The 19,478-nt window shown below is 49.3% G+C and overlaps 1 protein-coding gene across 3 annotated transcripts in view; it reads left to right on the forward strand.

Moving 5' to 3' along the window:
* The window catches only part of LOC144116373 (protein tolkin-like), a 1,150,388-nt gene that overhangs the window by 1,080,759 nt on the left and 50,151 nt on the right, over positions 1–19,478 (forward strand). For all 3 annotated transcript variants that reach the window (XM_077651146.1, XM_077651147.1, XM_077651145.1), the window contains 2 exons: positions 15,451–15,637; positions 16,830–16,955. In XM_077651146.1, the coding sequence (XP_077507272.1) occupies positions 15,451–15,637; positions 16,830–16,955 (313 nt within the window). The remainder of the gene's footprint in view (positions 1–15,450; positions 15,638–16,829; positions 16,956–19,478) is intronic.

A 19,478-nucleotide genomic window follows, 5' to 3' on the forward strand; every position in this document is an offset into this window, starting at 1 on the left:
ACGAAGAGCCCACCTGGCAAGGCGGCCGGATGGGTCTTTCAAGGAAGAAAGCCAACAAAGCGCATGATGGTCCGTCACAACGTCAAAAGAGCGGCCATAGAGGTACGGGCGGAATTTGGCAAAGGCCCATACGATGGCCAAACACTCTTTTTCGCTTACGGAGTAATTAGTTTCAGCATTCGTAAGTGTGCGGCTTGCGTAGGCAACAACGTATTCATCAAAACTACAGATGCGCTGGGCGAGTACGGCGCCGAGGCCGACACCACTGGCGTCCGTGTGGACCTCGGTAGGAGCGGTCGAGTCGAAATGGCGCAGTATGGGCGGCGCTGTGAGGAGGCGGCGCAAGGTGTTATACGCATCGTCGCACGCCGGAGACCACATCGATAAGTCGGAACTGCCGGACAGTTGTGTTAAAGGCGCAGCAATCGAAGCAAAGTTGCGAATAAACCTCCGAAAGTAAGAGCACAGACCTAAGAAGCTGCGCAAGGCTTTGACGGAAGTGGGTTAGGGAAAGTCTGCGACAGCGCGAAGTTTAGCTGGGTCGGGACGAACGCCTTGCTTAGAGACAACGTATGCTAAAATTGTCAGCTGACGCGCAACAAAACGACATTTCTTCAAGTTGAGCTGCAGGCCAGCGTCAGAAAGGCAGGTCAAAACGTGCTTCAGGCGGGATAGATGGGTTTCAAAGTCGGGGGAAAAGACGACAATGTCGTCGAGATAGCATAGACACATTTTCCACTTGAGTCCACGCAAAATGGTGTCCATCATCCGTTCGAAGGTTGCAGGGGCATTACAAAGGCCGAATGGCATCACAGTAAATTCATACAATCCGTCGGGTGTCACAAAAGCAGTTTTGGGACGATCGGCCGCTTCCATGGGTACCTGCCAGTACCCAGAACGTAAACCGAGAGAAGAAAAGAGCTCCGCCCTTTGCAAACAGTCCAGAGCGTCATCTATGCTGCAAAGCGGATACACATCCTTGGGCGTTATCTTGTTAAGGCGGCGGTAATCGACACAGAAGCGTATGGAGCCATCTTTCTTTTTCACAAGGACAACAGGCGATGCCTAAGGGCTACTTGAGGGCTGAATGACGCCGTTTTGAAGCATTTGGTCGACTTGCTCTGTAATAGTCTGGCGCTCGGTTGGAGACACACGATAGGGGCGCTGCCGCAGCGGCGCGTGGGCACCAGTGTCGATGCGATGGGTGACGGTGGAAGTTCGGTCCAAGGAAGTCTGGCGAGCGTCGAAGGAGGAGCGAAATTGATGAAGGAGATCGAGAAGCTGTGTTCTGTGCGGCGAGGGAAGATCGGCGTCGAAGGAGCGCAAGAACAATTCGGTAGAAGAGCGATCTGGCCTAGAGGCAGGAGGGCTGAGCGCGTTCATGGCGAGGAGCGGTGTATCGTCGGTCTCCTCGCGGATGAGCAGAGATGCGATGGGCTGCACACTGCCGAGGCATTCACGAAGGCGCAGAGCGGTAGGGCAGGAAAACGGGTTAGAAACCAAAAGTATCGAAAGGCCAGCGGACACAGTCAGTACGGCGTATGGCAGAGGGAGACACTTGCGGTGCAGAAAAGTATGGCCTGGAGTAAAGAGGACAGTGTCGTCACCGATAGAGTCGCAAGACAAGTACAAGAACGGAAGAGCACGGGGGAATGTCGATGTCTTCGGCGGCGAGGGCTTTAACACAGGCAACAGGAGGAGTAGCGTCCAGAAAAGGATTGGGAAGAGAGGAGAACCCGACTTCCGCTCTAGCACAGTCGATGATAGCTTTATGGACGGAAAGGAAATCCCAGCCCAGAATAACAGGATGGGAACAGGAAGGCAGCACGACGAATTCTATCGTGTAGAGGGAGTCCTGAATCACAACTCGAGCGGTACACGCTGCGGACGGCCTGATGTGCTCAGCGCTGGCCGTACGCAGCGACAGTCCAGCAATCGGCGTCTTTACCTTCTTCAACGAACTACAAAACTTTTCGTCCATAACAGAAATCGCAGCACCGGGGTCCACAAGGGCCAAGACAGTAATGCCCTAGACAGAAATTTCGATCAGATTAGCAGGGAATATGTGAGGCTTTGGAAAGTTCGACGGGGACGTAGTTCTCGCCTCAGGAACTGCGGCACCTAGTTTTCCTCCTGAGGGAGATTGGGGCGACGTCGCATAGGAGAAACGGAGCGGCGCCTCGGTGAAGGTGAACGGCGTCTAGAAAGGGCTGAACGGTCACGAGAAAAAGGACGACTAGACGGCGGCTCAGCAGATCCGGAGTACTGACATGTGGAAGGCCAGTACGCGGTAGCTGGAGGAGGTGGCGCGTAGACTGAGAAACGGCGGCGGCAAAGCCGGGCCACATGAACAGGCAAGCCGCAATTGTAGCAGATAGGCCGGTTGTCGATGGTGCGCCAGGGATTGCTGAGTCGCGGAGCCGGCCGAAGAGAAGGAGCCACCGCTCGCGCAGTTGTTGGAGGCAAAGCATAGGTAGGCGGTCGAGGTCTGGCGACGACGTCCGCGTATGTCAGTGGAGAGGCTATAGGGGGCGGCGTCTGGGCGACAATGTCCGCGTATGTCAGCGGAGCGGCGACAGGTGGTGGCGGATGGGCGGACGGAAGAGCCTCGGCAACCTGCTCTTGGATGGCGTGTCGAAGGGCCGGAGCCAAATCTGGAGCTTGCCCTGTAAGGTTCGGCAGAAGAGAAAGCTGACGCGCCACTTCTTCCCGAACAAAGTCTTTGATTTGTTGCAGCAGCGATGAGGTGTCAGGTGCTGGTGTCAGTCCAGCAAGCGACTCAACCTGTCGAGGGTGCTGTCGAGTCAGGAGCCTCTGCTTCCGCAGCTCCTCGAAACTTTGGCAGAGGGTGACGACTTCAGCAACGGTGCGCAAGTGGCGCGCTACGAGCATCTGAAAGGCGTCGTCGTCAACACCCTTAACAATGTGTTTAATCTTGTCAGCTTCTGACATGTTGAGGTTGACACGCTTGCATAGGTCAATGACGTCTTCGATGTAACTGGTAAAGCTTTCGCCGACCTGCTGAGACCGTTCACGCAAGCGTTGTTCGGAGCGGAGTTTCCGAACAGCAGGACGACCAAACACTTCGGAGAAGGTTGTCTTGAAAGCAGACCAGGTGCGAATGTCCACCTCGTGGTTCCGATACCACAGGTTAGCCACGCCGGTGAGATAAAAATTACGTTATTTAGTTTGGTGGCATCGTCCCATTTGTTGTAAAGGCTCACCCTCTCGCAAGACGTGAGCCAATCTTCGGAATCCTGCTCATCGGTCCCACTGAAGATGGCCGGGTCCCGTTGGCGAAGGCAGCCGGCGCAGGTAACAGCTGGGCCCACTTTCATGGCTTGATGTTGAACATCGTGAGGCATCGCAGGTGGCGGGAGAGTACGGTTGCGCAATTCCAGGGCTGTTACCCAGCACCTCTACCAAATGTAAGGCGGTGGTTTATTTAAAAGAGCTGGGAGTAAGGGAGCAGCGGCGAGAACAATCCGAGGGCAACCAGGTCGGGCACAGACACACGTGGCGATGGCAATACGGCTGACGCGCAGGGCCATCTTCTTCGTTTTCACGAGTCATATGCTTCGTCTGGGTCATCATCTTCTTCACAGTGTATACTTTCCGCCTCAAATTTGAAAAAAACGTGAATGACTCAGAAACTTTATGAATTCACACACGATACATACTTTTTTTTTTATTGGGAAGCAATACTACTTTAGGTCGCACTTCAGCCCGTTCCATGGCGAGGCGGTGGTAGGCACCATTGACCTTTAGCGTGACCTCGCTGCGTGACGTCACACCACGTGACCTAGAGTGACGTCGCACCAGCTGTGTAAAAACGGGGCCCCATCTCACGCCGTCGCGAGGCGAGGCGGTAGCCACCAACGGCGGCCTAACTCCCGCTCCTCTCACCAGGGGTGCTATGGTCGGTGTGACGTCACATCAGCTGTGTAAAAACGGGGCCCCATCTCACGCCGTCGCGAGGCGAGGCGGTAGCCACCAACGGCGGCCTAACTCCCGCTCCTCTCACCAGGGGCGCTACGGTCAGAGTGACGTCACACCAGCTGTGTAAAACAGCTCCGCTCCTCTCGCCAAGGCAGTCATACAGCCAGATGATACGATGGTGCCTACTAACAAGGCAGCTCGGCAGAATGCAAAGAGGAAGCATCAGCGAGCTACGGAGACGGAAGAAGAACGAGAAGAACGACTTTCTAAGCGGCGTGCCCAGTATGCAGCTCGGCGACAACGTGCAACCTTTTCTGTGGAAACAGCAGAAGCAAAGGAAGAAATTGTGAGTTTGCCCCACAGTGAGTCTCCTTCTACTAGTTCAGAACGCTGGAACGCGACTAAACGGCAGAGGCGTTTTGAACGGGACAATAACCCCAACATTTATTACGGCGTAACGCTACCGTACTTTAACGAATGCTACTGCAAGCACCGAGTGGGCATATCTTACGGCGCGGAGAAAATGGAGTGTTACCGCACCGTCGGCCAATCGATACTGGAAGATATTGTAATGGGCACGCTGGTGAGGGAAATGTTTGTCGGCATACACGGATTCGACTTCCTCTTAGATGATTCACTGTAAGCCGTAACACTAGCATAACCCGAGACTACCACCAGCCATACTACCAGCTGATCCGAGAATAACACACTATTGCTTCGCAATCACCAGGCTTAACCAAGCTAAGCCACGGCCGTTTTTTTTTATTTCCACAATACTGCAGACCCTCATTTGAGTCCAGGCAGGCAGGGCAGAAAAATACATTCACTCAACACAAAAACAGTTACATCGTAAAACACAGAACAATAAAATTGTGTAATGTAGTACATATATTTAAAATAGCTCACAGAGTGCCTTGTCAAAATCAACAGCTGATATCACCTGTAGAGGCAGGGCGTTCCATTCGTCAATCGTTTGTGGAAAAAAAGAAAATTTAAAAGTGTTAGTATGCGCGAAGTATGGTGCTAACGTGTGATCATGATGACGACGAGTTCTACGCGTTTCTGAAAACTGCACACTTACAGAATTTCAGTCCTATTTGACAAAAAGAAACACATATGTGCTCAGAATTTAACACCCGAAGGAGCTTCCGCAATGAAAATTCAGCTAGTGTCCTTTAGTAAAACACTTCACAGCGTGAGAGAATGAAAATGTTACAGCACCAGATACCACTTCCTAGGCGCACATAAAGCATTGTGACGTCCATCTTTATTTCTTGTCTTTGAAAAGGGATCATTTTACCTTATCACGAGTTAACGTTATCAATTAAAGTTCCTTAGCGTTATCAATCTATTCGTGAAAGATACATATCTCCTCATCTGTTAAAAGCCTTGGTGTCACATTTCACGAGAACTTATCATGGGATCTTTGTGTTGATAATACAGCTGCCAAAATTTTAAATTTTGTCAGTAGTAGGTATCCTGTTAAAGTTTAGGTACTACTTTCCACAATGCATAAAAAACTTTTGTACGACCCATTCTTCACCAGTGTTATAAATTATTGTTTCTTAGGCAGGGGTACAGTCGCTATCTCGAACATTACAAAACTCCATGTACTACAAAGGAAAGCAGTTCGTACAATTAACAATCTTCCAACTGATGCAGACACCAAAACTGTCTTTGAGGCATTACTCGTTGTACCTGTTGTGCAGTTGGGCTCTGTCCTGTTGCGCAAAAGTACCTATCAAATATAAATCAAGGCGCTCATTTCTCGCGGATGTGTCAAGACTAATATATAGAGACCGCCCCTACGATACGCGCATTGGAGACAATTGGTCTATACCTCGAAAGCGAACTATGACAGACAAATGCTGTCCTTTTGATCTGCCGTTAATTTTAAACAATTGTGATGAACTGTAATTAGAGAACAATAACAATATATCATTTCTTTCTTTACTGTTCTAAGTCAACCTTGCTGGTGTGCCTTCCATCTTGGCATGAATGTTTGATGGTTATGTCCTTATTGATGCCCTGAACATGTATATTTCGATGCAATGTGCTCTCAATTTAAATATGTCACAGGCATACTACGCACTGTAGTGTTGTGTGATTGTGGGTTTTTTTTTTTTTTGCACAATGAAGCAGCTGTAAGGGGCGAGGACTACCGTCAAGGCTTTTTGTCTCCGCTCCTCAGGTCCTTGGTGTGAAATAAAGCCTGAATGATTGAGGATGCCCGCCATTCTACCCAGCAGGAATTTAAAATCTTGACGGCATTACTAACTTCGTTTAAGCATCTCTAGACGCCTAGAAAAAATGCGAAATGTTGCGTGTACAACCATAGACACTGTGCCCCAAAGGGATAAAAAAGGGAAACGTATTGCGTAATATACAGAGAAAAAAAAACTGGCGCTAGAACTATTCATTAACTTTTCAAAGCACTCTACACAATAAATCAGTAGACTGCATGGAAAACTATTTAGCTATGGAATCAGAGGCACTGCTGTAGATTTCATAAACGGCAACATAAAATTCAGGTAGCAGGGCGTTTGAATTAATGCATAATTATCTTCAATAAAAAACATCTGTCATCTAAGCACCTTAGGGCCGCTATTTTCAACATTTACATAAATCACGCTGTGACATTGGGAGGGTGGTCGAACGGGCTGGTTGGTAATTCATGCTTAGAAAAAACAGCACACCCTTAAAAGATAGACACAGCAATATAGGACGACACAGCGCTGACTTCTACTCGTTCTTTTATTGCAGAGCGACGCAGTATATACAGGAAAAGTGGGCGGGAGAACCTCGACTCTTTGATTCCCTCATTGAAGCTGCATCAGAGTAAAACCTGGCAGTGTCTCCGGGTGAACGAAACTGTCTGACTGACTCTGTAGGACTGCGGCGCTCTTTCGTCACACTCTGCCGCATGACACCACTGTCAGCTGTAAAATTAATATTATTAGCACAAAGTGTTGAAGCACTAAGTGAGTGGCCAGCTTCTGGTCACTTCCCCACTCCGCGGTCACAGTGTTCCGGTCACTTCTGGTTCCCACCTCGGGCGTAGCTCCTGCGAAATTCCGCTGCAGGCCGCAATATTATAAAGACAACTAGTGGTGTAAATTACAAGAAAATAGTGCATTTTATAACCTGTAGCGTTTAAAGAAACCCCTCCTCCATTTTCCGCACGAAAAAAAAAGAAAAATGTGTATGGATTTATACCTCCTAAGTGCGTGCCGCAGGTGTGCGCACAGGTATATGGCGTTTTGTGCATATACCAGGTGCTTCAATGAAGCCCGCCATTACATTCTAAAAGTAGGGTTTTTGAGGTAAACAAACTTTTTACAGCATAGTACCGGAGAGGTCTTTGCCCTTCAGTGGGCGTAGTCAGGCTGATGATGCTGATTGTGATGAATACCAGTGTTGGTGGAAGGAAAAAAAACAGCAAATCAGTAAACTAGTAAACTGATAAACTAAATTCGAATAATAAACTTTTTAGCCGCTACTGAAAAGCGCCCCCTTGCAATAATAAATTTGTATCCAGCCGTTAGCAATAGCAATATCGGTTTTTTAGAATTTCGAAAACGCGATTACGCTCACCTCTGTGGCTGAACTGAATTCGGCCGCTTCTCGCGCCATTTGAAAACCGCGCTCCCGTGGGGAGTGCAAAGCGACGTCAGTCAAATCTTGTCACTCCGTGACGCGACAGTCTCTGCCCCGCCCGCGCTGCAGCGACGAAGTGGCGAGTAACGGGGAGCACCGCAGCACGTGCGGGGCAGAGATGCACGCTTCTAGCATACCGCAGACGTATACCGGCTGCAAACCTGGCCGCACTCATGCTCCTGCGCATGCGCAGCCGCTAATGTATTCGGTATGATTAATCGTGAGTCACGGAGGGATACGATGGGACTGATGTCGCTTTGGGGCCCTCCCGAAGGCGCGCGCTTTTTCAAATGGCGCGAGAAATGGCCCAAATTATAAAGAGCAGTTACGAAGAGTGTCACTTCCAAAAGGTGCACTTTAGCACAACTAAACGGCGTAACATAAGTGCTCTCGCCTAGGTCGGAGTGCGTTCACACTTTGAGGCCCGAGTACGTAGCCTCGGCGGCAGTGATATTTAGGGCATAATATGTAATATACCTATAACAAAATCCGCATACAAGTTGATTTTACCTGTTAGATATTTTTTGTTTGTTTTTGCAATGATTTTATGATAGCGACCAGCAAAATATTTCGCCCGTAAAACACGCTGTAGACCGCCCTGTTGTTTGTTGCCCTTATTTTGGATGTGCTAGGGACTTGACTTGCTACACTATTACCATCAAACAAATTTAATGCCGTCGTAGCCGAAAATTGTCATGTTCATTTCAATGTTCTCGGCTTTTGTAAGCGAGCATACTTCTCAAGGTTACGCTTACAAAGCGACATTTCGAAAGACTTTGTTCTTACCCAGCCGCGATTTTCGTATCTACGAGCGCGCCCTGCTTCCCCATTCAGCACCACGCAGCGTAAAGTGCACTCGAAGGGGGCTGAAGCGCACTCCCCGTAAATACACTTCGCGCATGACAGGGATATTAGTTGAGCCACATCAGCGAGGGTAATTGTGGATTCGAAATTCTAAAAACTCATATGGCTACGACTAACTGCCGGCTACAATTCGTTAATTGAATTCAGGAGCCTATCGGTAATAGTTAAAAAGTTAAGTAATATAATTTCGTAATCGCTTTGCAAGTTAACATGATTCGCATGCTTGTTCATGTCCGCCAACAGTGATATTACTATGCCGCAGAAAGCTTCTCTTAATCTCAAAAATCCTAGTTTTAAAAATTATTTATGGCTTCCCTGAAACACCTGTTATGTTTGTGCATATGCGGCCAGATGCTTGCGCTCAGTGTGTCCGCCCAAGCTTGGCATTTCTTCGACGGTTTCCTCTGTTGAAGTGACAGACATTAAACGCTTTTCTTTTGTGTATTACAAGCTGCTTGTGTCTTATATGCCTGATGACCTTTTGCTGTTAGCATTGTCTTGAAGAAGTGGATAAAACAGCGCAACGCAAGACGAGATAAGAGGACAAACACCAGCGCTGACTAACAACCAAATGGTTTATTGCTACAAATGAGGCAGCACATAAATGAAATGGCGTGAATAAAAGACAAGAAAAAAATGAGAATAAGATACCGCACAACCACGCAGCCTGACTGAAAAAAGGTGCGTCACTGATTAAGATACGCATGTTCCTTAGGTAATAGACTTATCGACGGGCTGCTGACAGAGGTGCTACCTGGCTTTTTTGTATGGCAGGCCTCCGAAATGAGCCTCGGGGTCTCATCTTTATATCGGGGGATGATAGGGGCCCGATTGAGATGCGCTTCACTATCTTTACACTCTGCGCAATGCAATGCAAGATGGTTTCTGCGTGACTTGTTCTCTATATCGTTTGCGTGTTCACGTAGTCGATCGTTTATGCCGCGTCCCATCACACCGATGTAGAAATTGCCACATGAGGTCGGGATCTTGTAAACAACGCCAACACGACAGTGGACAAACTTCCGCTTATGCTTCTTCTGGCAGCCTTTTTTCTACTTCCATCCTCGTTTAGGCGTTTGCACAATCCGCTTTGGCTGAAAAAAAAAAAACAGCCTAATGCCTCCTTTTCTTACTATTTTCTATAGATTGTGCGAAACTTTCTGCGCATACGGGATGCACGCTGTTTTCTTTTTCTCTGCCTGACCCGCATCGGTGCGCTTGTTCTTTCGAAGACTACATTCAGCAAGCGAGTACTCAGCAACACTTGACACAATCTTCTTGGGGTATCCCGCTCCAGATAGCCTGTTCACCTGTGCGCAGAAACGGCCTTTTGTCTGATGCACACATGATCTTTGCACTGCGGCTGATCTTTGCAGGCATGCCTCGGCGATACCTCGCTTAATAATGTTGGCGTGAGACGACCGGAAAGGCATAAGGCCGCGGCGAGCATGCCCAACAAACATGGTCGTTCGAAATTCAGTTCCATGCCTAAAAACCTGAGCGTATTAATAGAGGGGAGCTCTGTATTGAATTGGAGGTCATTAAGCTCATAACAGAACACGTCAAAAATCTCTGCAGCTGTTTTCTGTTCGTCATCAGAGCGATATAAAATTAAAAATTCATCGACATATCGCATTATCTTAACAGTGATCGCGTCATCGAGCTTGGTTCCAAGACACCTACCTAACAGCCATGTTTGTTGGGCATACTCGCCGCGGTCCAGGAAGAGCCTTCTGCCTTTCCGGTCGTCTCATTCCAAGATTATTAAGCGAGGTATCGCCGAGGCATGCCTAAGAGCCGCAGTGAAAAGATCATGTGTGCATCAGACAAAAGGCCGTTTCTGCGCACAGGTGAACAGGCTATCTGGAGCGGGATACCCCAAGAAGATTGTGTCAAGTGTTGCTGAGTACTCGCTTGCTGAATGTAGTCTTCGAATGAACAAGCGCACCGATGCGGGTCAGGCAGAGAAAAAGAAAACAGCGTGCATCCCGTATGCGCAGAAAGTTTCGCACAATCTATAGAAAATAGTAAGAAAAGGAGGCATTAGGCTGTTGTTTTTTTTTTTTTTCAGCCAAAGCGGATTGTGCAAACGCCTAAACGAGGATGGAAGTAGAAAAAAGGCTGCCAGAAGAAGCATAAGCGGAAGTTTGTCCACTGTCGTGTTGGCGTTGTTTACAAGATCCCGACCTCATGTGGCAATTTCTACATCGGTGTGATGGGACGCGGCATAAACGATCGACTACGTGAACACGCAAACGATATAGAGAACAAGTCACGCAGAAACCATCTTGCATTGCATTGCGCAGAGTGTAAAGATAGTGAAGCGCATCTCAATCGGGCCCCTATCATCCCCCGATATAAAGATGAGACCCCGAGGCTCATTTCGGAGGCCTGCCATACAAAAAAGCCAGGTAGCACCTCTGTCAGCAGCCCGTCGATAAGTCTATTACCTAAGGAACATGCGTATCTTAATCAGTGACGCACCTTTTTTCAGTCAGGCTGCGTGGTTGTGCGGTATCTTATTCTCATTTTTTTTCTTGGCTTTTACTCACGCCATTTTATTTATGTGCTGCCTAACCTGTAGCAATAAACCATTTTGTTGTCAGTAAGCGCTTGTTTTTGTCCTTCTCTTGCCTCGTCTTGCGTTGCGCTGTCTTATACAGCTGTTCAAAAATGTACCAACAAGCTCGTATTTGCCATCTGCTCGAATTATGCCTTGCCTTTCGATGCGATAGCATTACAGTTATCACACCAAAACACCGCCGATGTCTGAGACGTAATTCGCTGGTGGTTGGTCCAGAGAGGTGACAACCTGCCCTGATGAACCACCCTGATTGATGGTGAGAGGTCAAGTCACCATCACACAGCCTGCCCACCATGTCAGGTGGCAAACCTGCCACATACAATTCGGGGGAACCATATTGGTCATCCGAAACATCGTATTCAAGGTGGCCTCGTTAATGACAGAGTTGGCTACCTCAGGAATTGCAAGTAGGATGTAGACAAAGCCGCAACGTCTATGGCCCGAGTGTCCACATGGCGTAAGCACCAGTACTGCTGTGAAAGAAAGGTTTGGGATCACGAGCCAGGCAGTGCAGCCAAAATGTTTCCCAAGGAGCCTCACTGCGTCTCAACTCAAGGGTAAAGGACTCAGCCACATGAATACGGTGGAAACAATTCCCAATAGTACAGGCAAGCGCGACCACCATCCATAAATCTCGGGGAGCGACTTACGATGGAGAAGTGGCGGATCACTCAGAGGCACATTCGCAGAAGCTGGTCTACGTCGCACTCAGTAAAGTCACCAACAACATCGTACTCTTCACCGCCAACAAAAGTGGTGACCACAATTCTATTACCGCCGGAACAACCCAGATCAATTAAGAAGATTGGAGTCTCATCACCTCAACGCCAACACCAAAGAGTGCAACGCCATGCTAACACCACGCCAAGTGGTCATTGGCTGCGTCAATGTGTGATCACTCGGAGTGCAATCCAAGGAGACATCTGTCTGCGGCAGACATCCCTCCTGACTCTCACAAAAACTTGCATGGAGCCCGTCAAACCGTACGAAATCAAATGGTTTGATTTTTTGTGCGCCTCCAAACCCTCAGCTGCAAACAGGGCTGCAGGAGTGTCTATATATGCGAGGAGAGGAGTAGCTGCAGCAAACTTTGCCCTCGCAGGTCATGGCCACGGAAGTGGAGGAATCTCCGACCCGAGTACACAGATTATGCTAGTGACGAAGGCCAAGGCGGCGGAGGAGGCCAACAGGATCCTGGAATGGGGAATACCGGCCACTGAAGCTCCAGATCTCACTCTCCGCCACACCCTATGCCATAATTCTTCTCTTCCGAAATAAATGTTTTTACTCCTGCTACTGCGCGGTAACAATTCCCGAATGTGGTTGTAGTGGTGTGCGCCTACATAGCCCCGCAGACAAACAATGCCTTCACCGCAGACAAAGTAGCGAAGGAATAAGCCTTCAGGTTTCAGAAGGAAAGACTCGAAGTGGTTGGCGACTTCAATCACTACGTACGTGCCAGCATTAAGTTCCCAGAGATCCTTCAAGAAAGAGTAGAGTAAAAGGTTTGCCGGTGGTGTTGGTCCGGTGATTTCCAGAAATTGGATGCACCGCTTGAAGGTTTCTCGATGATACGACTTGCAGGCGAAGCGATTTAGTGAGAAACGAACTTTTATACAGGCCATTTACAGATGGGTACAAACAAAAGTCAGTATACGGCCACAACTATCCGCGGCCGGCCTAGCCGACCGCCTGCACAGAGGCGAGGGACACCGCGTCCCGACAGTCAAACTGGCGCGCCTTGCACCAGCTCTCAACGGTCACTCCCTCCGCACTCGGCCAGACCGAGCACCTGCCAGCTAGGAGTCTCTAGAGACCAAAAGCACACGGGCGCGGCTCCCTTCGCGGCTGCACTCCGAAGATGCCCGCGCCCCTTTCCACACGTAAAAATAAACTGCTAACTGCGGCTCATCAGTTTTGACGAATAGGAAAGCTCAGAACTGATGTCAGCGTTTTTCCTTACCCCCGAGTTCGTCCCTAGGTGGTCTCGCAACCATTCGCCAAGGGGACAGGGGTCCAAGGTCGAGGCCGGCAGATAGCCCCGCCGTCCGGAGCGGCGAAGGAAACCGCAAGGACGAATGGGGAGACTAACCAAAAAGGCATGAGTCCCCTTCTAACGGCGTGCACCAAAGCAAAACAAAATAAAACAAAACCGGAGCGCAGCCTAGGCCACTGCCCTCTCGCGGAATATTCGCAACACATGTACAAAAAGATGCGACAGCGCGCCGAACCCTACACCTTCCCCGCAAGACTCGGCTAATCTATTCAGAGATAAGCCGAGACAACAAACCACAAAAAGGGTTCGGCAAGTGGCTGTTGAGTACCTCTGCACGAGCAAGCAACCGGAGTCGGCGAGCCCGCATGCTGCGACCCTTCGTCACACACTCACACCCATCCCGAGGACAATGCTAATGACAATGCTAATGACAGTGTCAGTGACAAATACTCATAATGTTTTGGCCATGCCGTGACCCCGACGCCTCGTTGCTGCCCTTGTCTCCACCGTCCCCCCTGTCACCACTGTCACTACCGCTGTCCATCGTAGATGCCTTCAGCAGTAAAACCAGTCAAAAAACGGGACACAGCGAAGAGACGAGGCACACACACGACGACTGGGTGTGTGTGTCGTCGTGTGTGTGCCTCGTCTCTTCGCTGTGTCCCGTTTTTTGACTGGTTTTACTCCTGAACATGTACCAACTGACCCAGATTTCAACACTACTGTAGATGCCTTGTCGGGGTTAAGATGACCAAATCGGGTTATCATCAACTACGCAAGCCTTAGACATTGTGGTCGCTGAAGTGGCAGATGGCATAATTCACTTCCAAGGTGCTGTTCTTGTTGTGGAATGCTAAATCCAAGCAGGTGCAACGACTCGCCGCTACGTACCATGGTGTTGCAATCTCGAGTACTACTTGTAGGGTTCGGCGCGCTACGGGGGTATGACGGTGCGAACCGCATCGGGCGTGAAACGCCGAAGACAAGGCCTTCAACAGACACAGAGTGGTATCCCTGAGCAATGGCGGCAGTTGGAAGATTCAAGCGGACACGGCTTTCAGCGGACAGAAAACGGCATCTCCGAGTAAAGGCAGCAGCTAGCGGCTTCAGTCGGCACCTGGTCCGAGGTCGCCCCCATTCCTGCCCGAAAAGAGGACCCTGAGCGCAACTCCGAGTGAGTTCCCTGGTTCCTTCGTTTTCTTAGCGGTCACTGTTTGACTAAGGCTTGCGTAGTTGATGATAACCCGATTTGGTCATCTTAACCCCGACAAGGCATCTACAGTAGTGTTGAAATCTGGGTCAGTTGGTACATGTTCAGGAGTAAAACCAGTCAAAAAACGGGACACAGCGAAGAGACGAGGCACACACACGACGACTGGGTGTGTGTGTCGTCGTGTGTGTGCCTCGTCTCTTCGCTGTGTCCCGTTTTTTGACTGGTTTTACTCCTGAACATGTACCAACTGACCCAGATTTCAACACTACTGTAGATGCCTTGTCGGGGTTAAGATGACCAAATCGGGTTATCATCAACTACGCAAGCCTTAGTCAAACAGTGACCGCTAAGAAAACGAAGGAACCAGGGAACTCACTCGGAGTTGCGCTCAGGGTCCTCTTTTCGGGCAGGAATGGGGGCGACCTCGGACCAGGTGCCGACTGAAGCCGCTAGCTGCTGCCTTTACTCGGAGATGCCGTTTTCTGTCCGCTGAAAGCCGTGTCCGCTTGAATCTTCCAACTGCCGCCATTGCTCAGGGATACCACTCTGTGTCTGTTGAAGGCCTTGTCTTCGGCGTTTCACGCCCGATGGGGTTCGCACCGTCATACCCCCGTAGCGCGCCGAACCCTACAAGTAGTACTCGAGATTGCAACACCATGGTACGTAGCGGCGAGTCGTTGCACCTGCTTGGATTTAGCATTCCACAACAAGAACAGCACCTTGGAAGTGAATTATGCCATCTGCCACTTCAGCGACCACAATGTCATGCCAATGGTGCTGCAACAAGAGGCTGTAGCACCGTAGACGCCACCCGTGGATGGTTGTGTGACATGCATGAAGACTTCGAAGAAGACTGCACCGAAGAAGTGGTTGTAGATGAATTACGTGCACAATTTGAATAAAGGGTGTCAAATAAATGAAAATAAAGTTTGATACACGCATATCAAGTGTAAACATGCCACATTTCAGACCTGCGTCTCCAGCTCAGAGTTCGAATAGTGGCTGGTGTATGTCACTCTAATGCAACAGAACCGACGCAGGCGGAGATTTAATCACAGGGCGATAACTATAATGCTATCGCATTGCCTCATAAGCATACTGCGGAGGCCGCCCCACGAATTTTCAAAACCAAGTGATTGAGGCGTAGAAGGTCCTTAGATAGTCAATTTCTCATTGAATATTCCCATCACCTTGCAGCAAGACTGCGAGTATGACAAGGTTGAAATTCACAGCAAGATGGGCGACAACACGATCCGCAAGCACGGCCTCTTCTGCGGCTCCTATCTGCCGCCAATCATAACCTCCGAAGGGAACAGTCTGCGCATCGAGTTCAGCTCCGACAACTCGGTCCAGAAGAGCGGCTTCGCGGCGATCTTCCTCACGGGCAAGTTATCCCCACCCCCCACTGCCGTTCCTTGTTCTTGCTGTAACTAGAGGCTGTGCGTATCGAGGTTGCGTGGATTGGCCGCGCGAATTAAACTAGCCACTGCGTACGACTCTGGGCGCCTTACTAAGTGTTCCGATTGACGCAGCTACGAGACAGCCTCAGCCCAGAACAACCCGGTGCCTGTAGTGATTCGGAAACTCCCGAGAGTTAGCTTTTTTTTTTCTTGCCGGCCATCTACCGGTCATCTGAACCAGGAGTTGGGCTACGCGAATTAAGAAGGTAATTAAAATATTACGCGGCACAGACGCGTAAGCTTCCGAAGCTTAGGCTAAAAATATCCGCACTCGTCGAACGGAAGCTCAGTCTAGCTGTCGGACATGGCCTTTGTGCACTCATCATGCACGCTAGTCGCAAGGCTAAATGGGGGACCTGTTGACAATGCATGTCCAAAAGAGCTATACCCAGGCGGAAATAAGAAGCAGTCCTTGTCCTGGGATTTTCTCTGTGCCGTGCGCTTGTCGCACGCGGTTGGAAGGAAAGCAGGCGGCAGTGATACCTGACGCCACTATCATCATATACATCTGGCACTACACGAGAAAGGTTAATAGTGTTGGAGCTGTGCGGGTGATATTGGGGCCCCATATTAATCGCACTACAGCGCATCAGACGTCGAGAAGCCATTTTTCGCGTCGGAAATAGCTCGTTATTTTGGGTGGCATATCCTCCGCCATTTTTACAAACATAGAAATACGCCCAAAACAATTGGTGGGCTATCTTCAGAGAGTGGGCCATCTTTCCGGGTTTTACGTTAGGTCAACTGTCTGCCCCTACCATTGCTCGCACCTTGCAGTTATCAAACAAACAGTAAAAAACAGTTGATGCTCTGGGTTCCGTGCAGTCATAGTTCATAACGAAACATCCTGGGCTATGGCGGCATGTATAGCGTGAAGAACTTGTTGTTATGACCTGGCGGAGATCGGATTCAGAGTTCCGCCAGCCCAATTGAGCAGTGAATATGAAAGTGCCCTGATACGAACAGCTTTGCCTTTGCTTACAGTGTTGTTTTGCATGCAATGTAAAACAGGGCGAGGAAATAGTGCAATGGGGACAGCTTCATTACTTGAGTAGTCAGTGTCCCCTATGCGCTCTCAAGGCGTCAACACCTCTGCCGCCACTTCCGCGTTCGCAGACAAGGACGAGTGCGCGCACAACAACGGCGGATGCCAGCACATATGCAAGAACACGGTGGGCAGCTACGTGTGCGCCTGCCAGAACGGCTTCGTTCTCCACTCCAATAAGCACGACTGCAAAGAAGGTGAGTGCTCGAACGCCATAGCAGTCTCGAGACGCCCTGACGAACAAATATTAGTCCAGTCATGTCAGAATGCTGTTTTTCGGAACCATGCTTCAAAACAGCTGCACAAACTTTCTTCACGGGTATTTCGTTTGGGGGCCGTAGTAAACGCAAAAAAACTTTGAGGTGTTAAAAAACTGCCAACTTGTCAAGGGTCCAGTATTCGGTGAAAAAATGGCTGTGGCGTAACTGTGGCTAAGCCTGGATATACAAGCGAAAGCTGATATACGCCGTGGTTAAGCTTGGCTAATCACAGTTGCAGGAGGATTATTGATAGAGAGTTAGACACAGGCGTTGAGCTGTGGTATCACTCTCTATAGTTGTTCCTTTTTTGCTGCGAAGACGCCCGATGGTCGGTGAAGTAGTTTTTGCCGCCTCTCGGCGTCTTTACGTCGACGCTTGGCAAGCCGCTCTTCTCGCTCTTCCGGCGTTTCGGCACCTCTTCTCGAGTTTCATTCTTCTTCTCCGTGGCTTGTGCACGGCGAGCTCTGTCGGCTGGATGATCAGGCTCTGCCTGGTTCCGATAGTGCTGCGCGCGTGCACTGAACGCAGGCTCCTAGGTGTTCGCCCCCATGGCGTCGCTGCTCGCTCTTGCTTCGCGCGCTTGGCATTCGGACCCTGTTTAGTGAATCAGCTCGCCGGGCGATATCCGCGAGACGCCGCTTTCCGACGAGGGCTCAAAGCCTCCCGCTCCCGCGCAACGCTCAGAGATGACGGCCCGGCCTCGATCTCGTGCAAGGACAAGTTCGCACTGACTAGGCCCGCGCGGCGCTCCTCTTAGCCAGCTGCGCGGCAACTCGCGTAGTCAGGCGACGACGCAGCTGCGGAGAGCGCATGCGCGAAGCCAGCGGTGGTGGCGCCGCTCCGGTCCAATGAAGGTCAACGTGCAGACCACCGTGAAATCGGCGCCGCTAGGCCAGTAAAGCCTTCGCTTTAGAAGCGATATTTCTCGTCGAAAACCCTCCCCCCTACCAAGCGGCGCAATTTCCAAAAAGAGACCAAACTCTGCGTATAGTATACGCCCTGCGCACGCGCTGACTATCCGGGCTATCGGAGCACATCGTTTTCGTTAAGTCGACAGAAGACTTGTCTTGGTTTCTCCACTGTTACTTTTTGCACCGGGCCCACATCTCTGGCTTTATCGAAGCCATTGACAGTAACTTCAAAAGGAATCTCTTTCCAGGATTCCGCCTCCTACTTGTACTCTTTGCGCAGGTTGACCACATTTAAAATAGACATACCAATTAGTGCCTGCACAGGACCCGTCAGCCGCGTGATGACAGCAGAAGCACAGCACAATTATCACAAAGAATCATATTTGAACAGCGTAGTAAAACGACGGCACACAACGAATAAAGGACACCATAAGCGCTGACTCGCAACTAGATTTTTAATTCACGTCAAAGCATCTTAAATACTAAGTACAACAAACACAAAAGAGAGGGAAAAACAAAAGAAAACAACACTAAAGCTAATCATCATGCATACAATGGTGACAATCGGCACGAGCGCAAAGCTACACATCTTGGCCGGATAAGAACATCATCTGTTTATCGGTTAGTGTGTCGGAAGGATCACCAATGCGACTATCTGATTCAAAGCGGATGTGAAAAGCCTCCAAAATTCCCCGCGTTAGGCTGTCATTATGTTTTCCCAGGATGATAACGTTAGACAACAGAGATGAAAATATGAATAAAAAATAAGTTGAAACAGAAAAAAAAGATGAATCAATACCAACTCGCCCAGTTCGCAGCTTTAATGTATCACAAAGAATGCCATTGGAAATTTCGAGCTTGTTGAGTGGTTCTTAAAAAAAGAAAAGGTGTATTTTCCACGCCTATAGATAGTCCGAAAACCAAAAAATTTCAACATTTAAACATGCCATAACCCGCGAACTTAATACCGAATGCTACAGTACTTTTTGGCTTACTACATATTGAAGCTTAGGCGGATTTCAGTGCCGTTTTTGCCCAACTTCAAGTGTACGGGTTGTGCTAAGGAAACCGTTTATGGCGCCTTCGTGGCGCTTACATCGATTATCTTGACGTATAAGGCTTGGTGGCATTTAATGAGCGCAAGTCAGCAACGACGTTAAACCTAAAGTTCGGCGTAGCTGTTACGAAAGATGGAGTTAGGTAAAAACTGCAACTTCAGCTTGTGCAGCCAGGTTTCGTGAGAAGCGCTGCTTGAAAATATTAAAAACCAACGGAGAGGCTTCATCGCTAAGAGATTTTAGACTTGACCGTCGTGTTTGGCGCACCAAGTCTACTCAAGAAACTTCGAAGAAAACAAGAGATCTAAAATAATGAAAAAAAGAAAGCTGTAAAATAGCTGGCGGGTAATAACCTCCCATCATCATAACATAAAAAGAGCGTTAAACAGGAAGGCTGTATTATGGGGCCGTCTATAATGAGCAGTTCGGAGTGTTTCTAGCACACTTTCAGTTTTCGTGCTTTCTTATCTTTCCGGTTCGTCGTAAAATGA

The sequence above is a fragment of the Amblyomma americanum genome, chromosome 1 (assembly GCF_052857255.1).
Source record: "Amblyomma americanum isolate KBUSLIRL-KWMA chromosome 1, ASM5285725v1, whole genome shotgun sequence".
Lineage (NCBI taxonomy): Eukaryota > Metazoa > Arthropoda > Arachnida > Ixodida > Ixodidae > Amblyomma > Amblyomma americanum.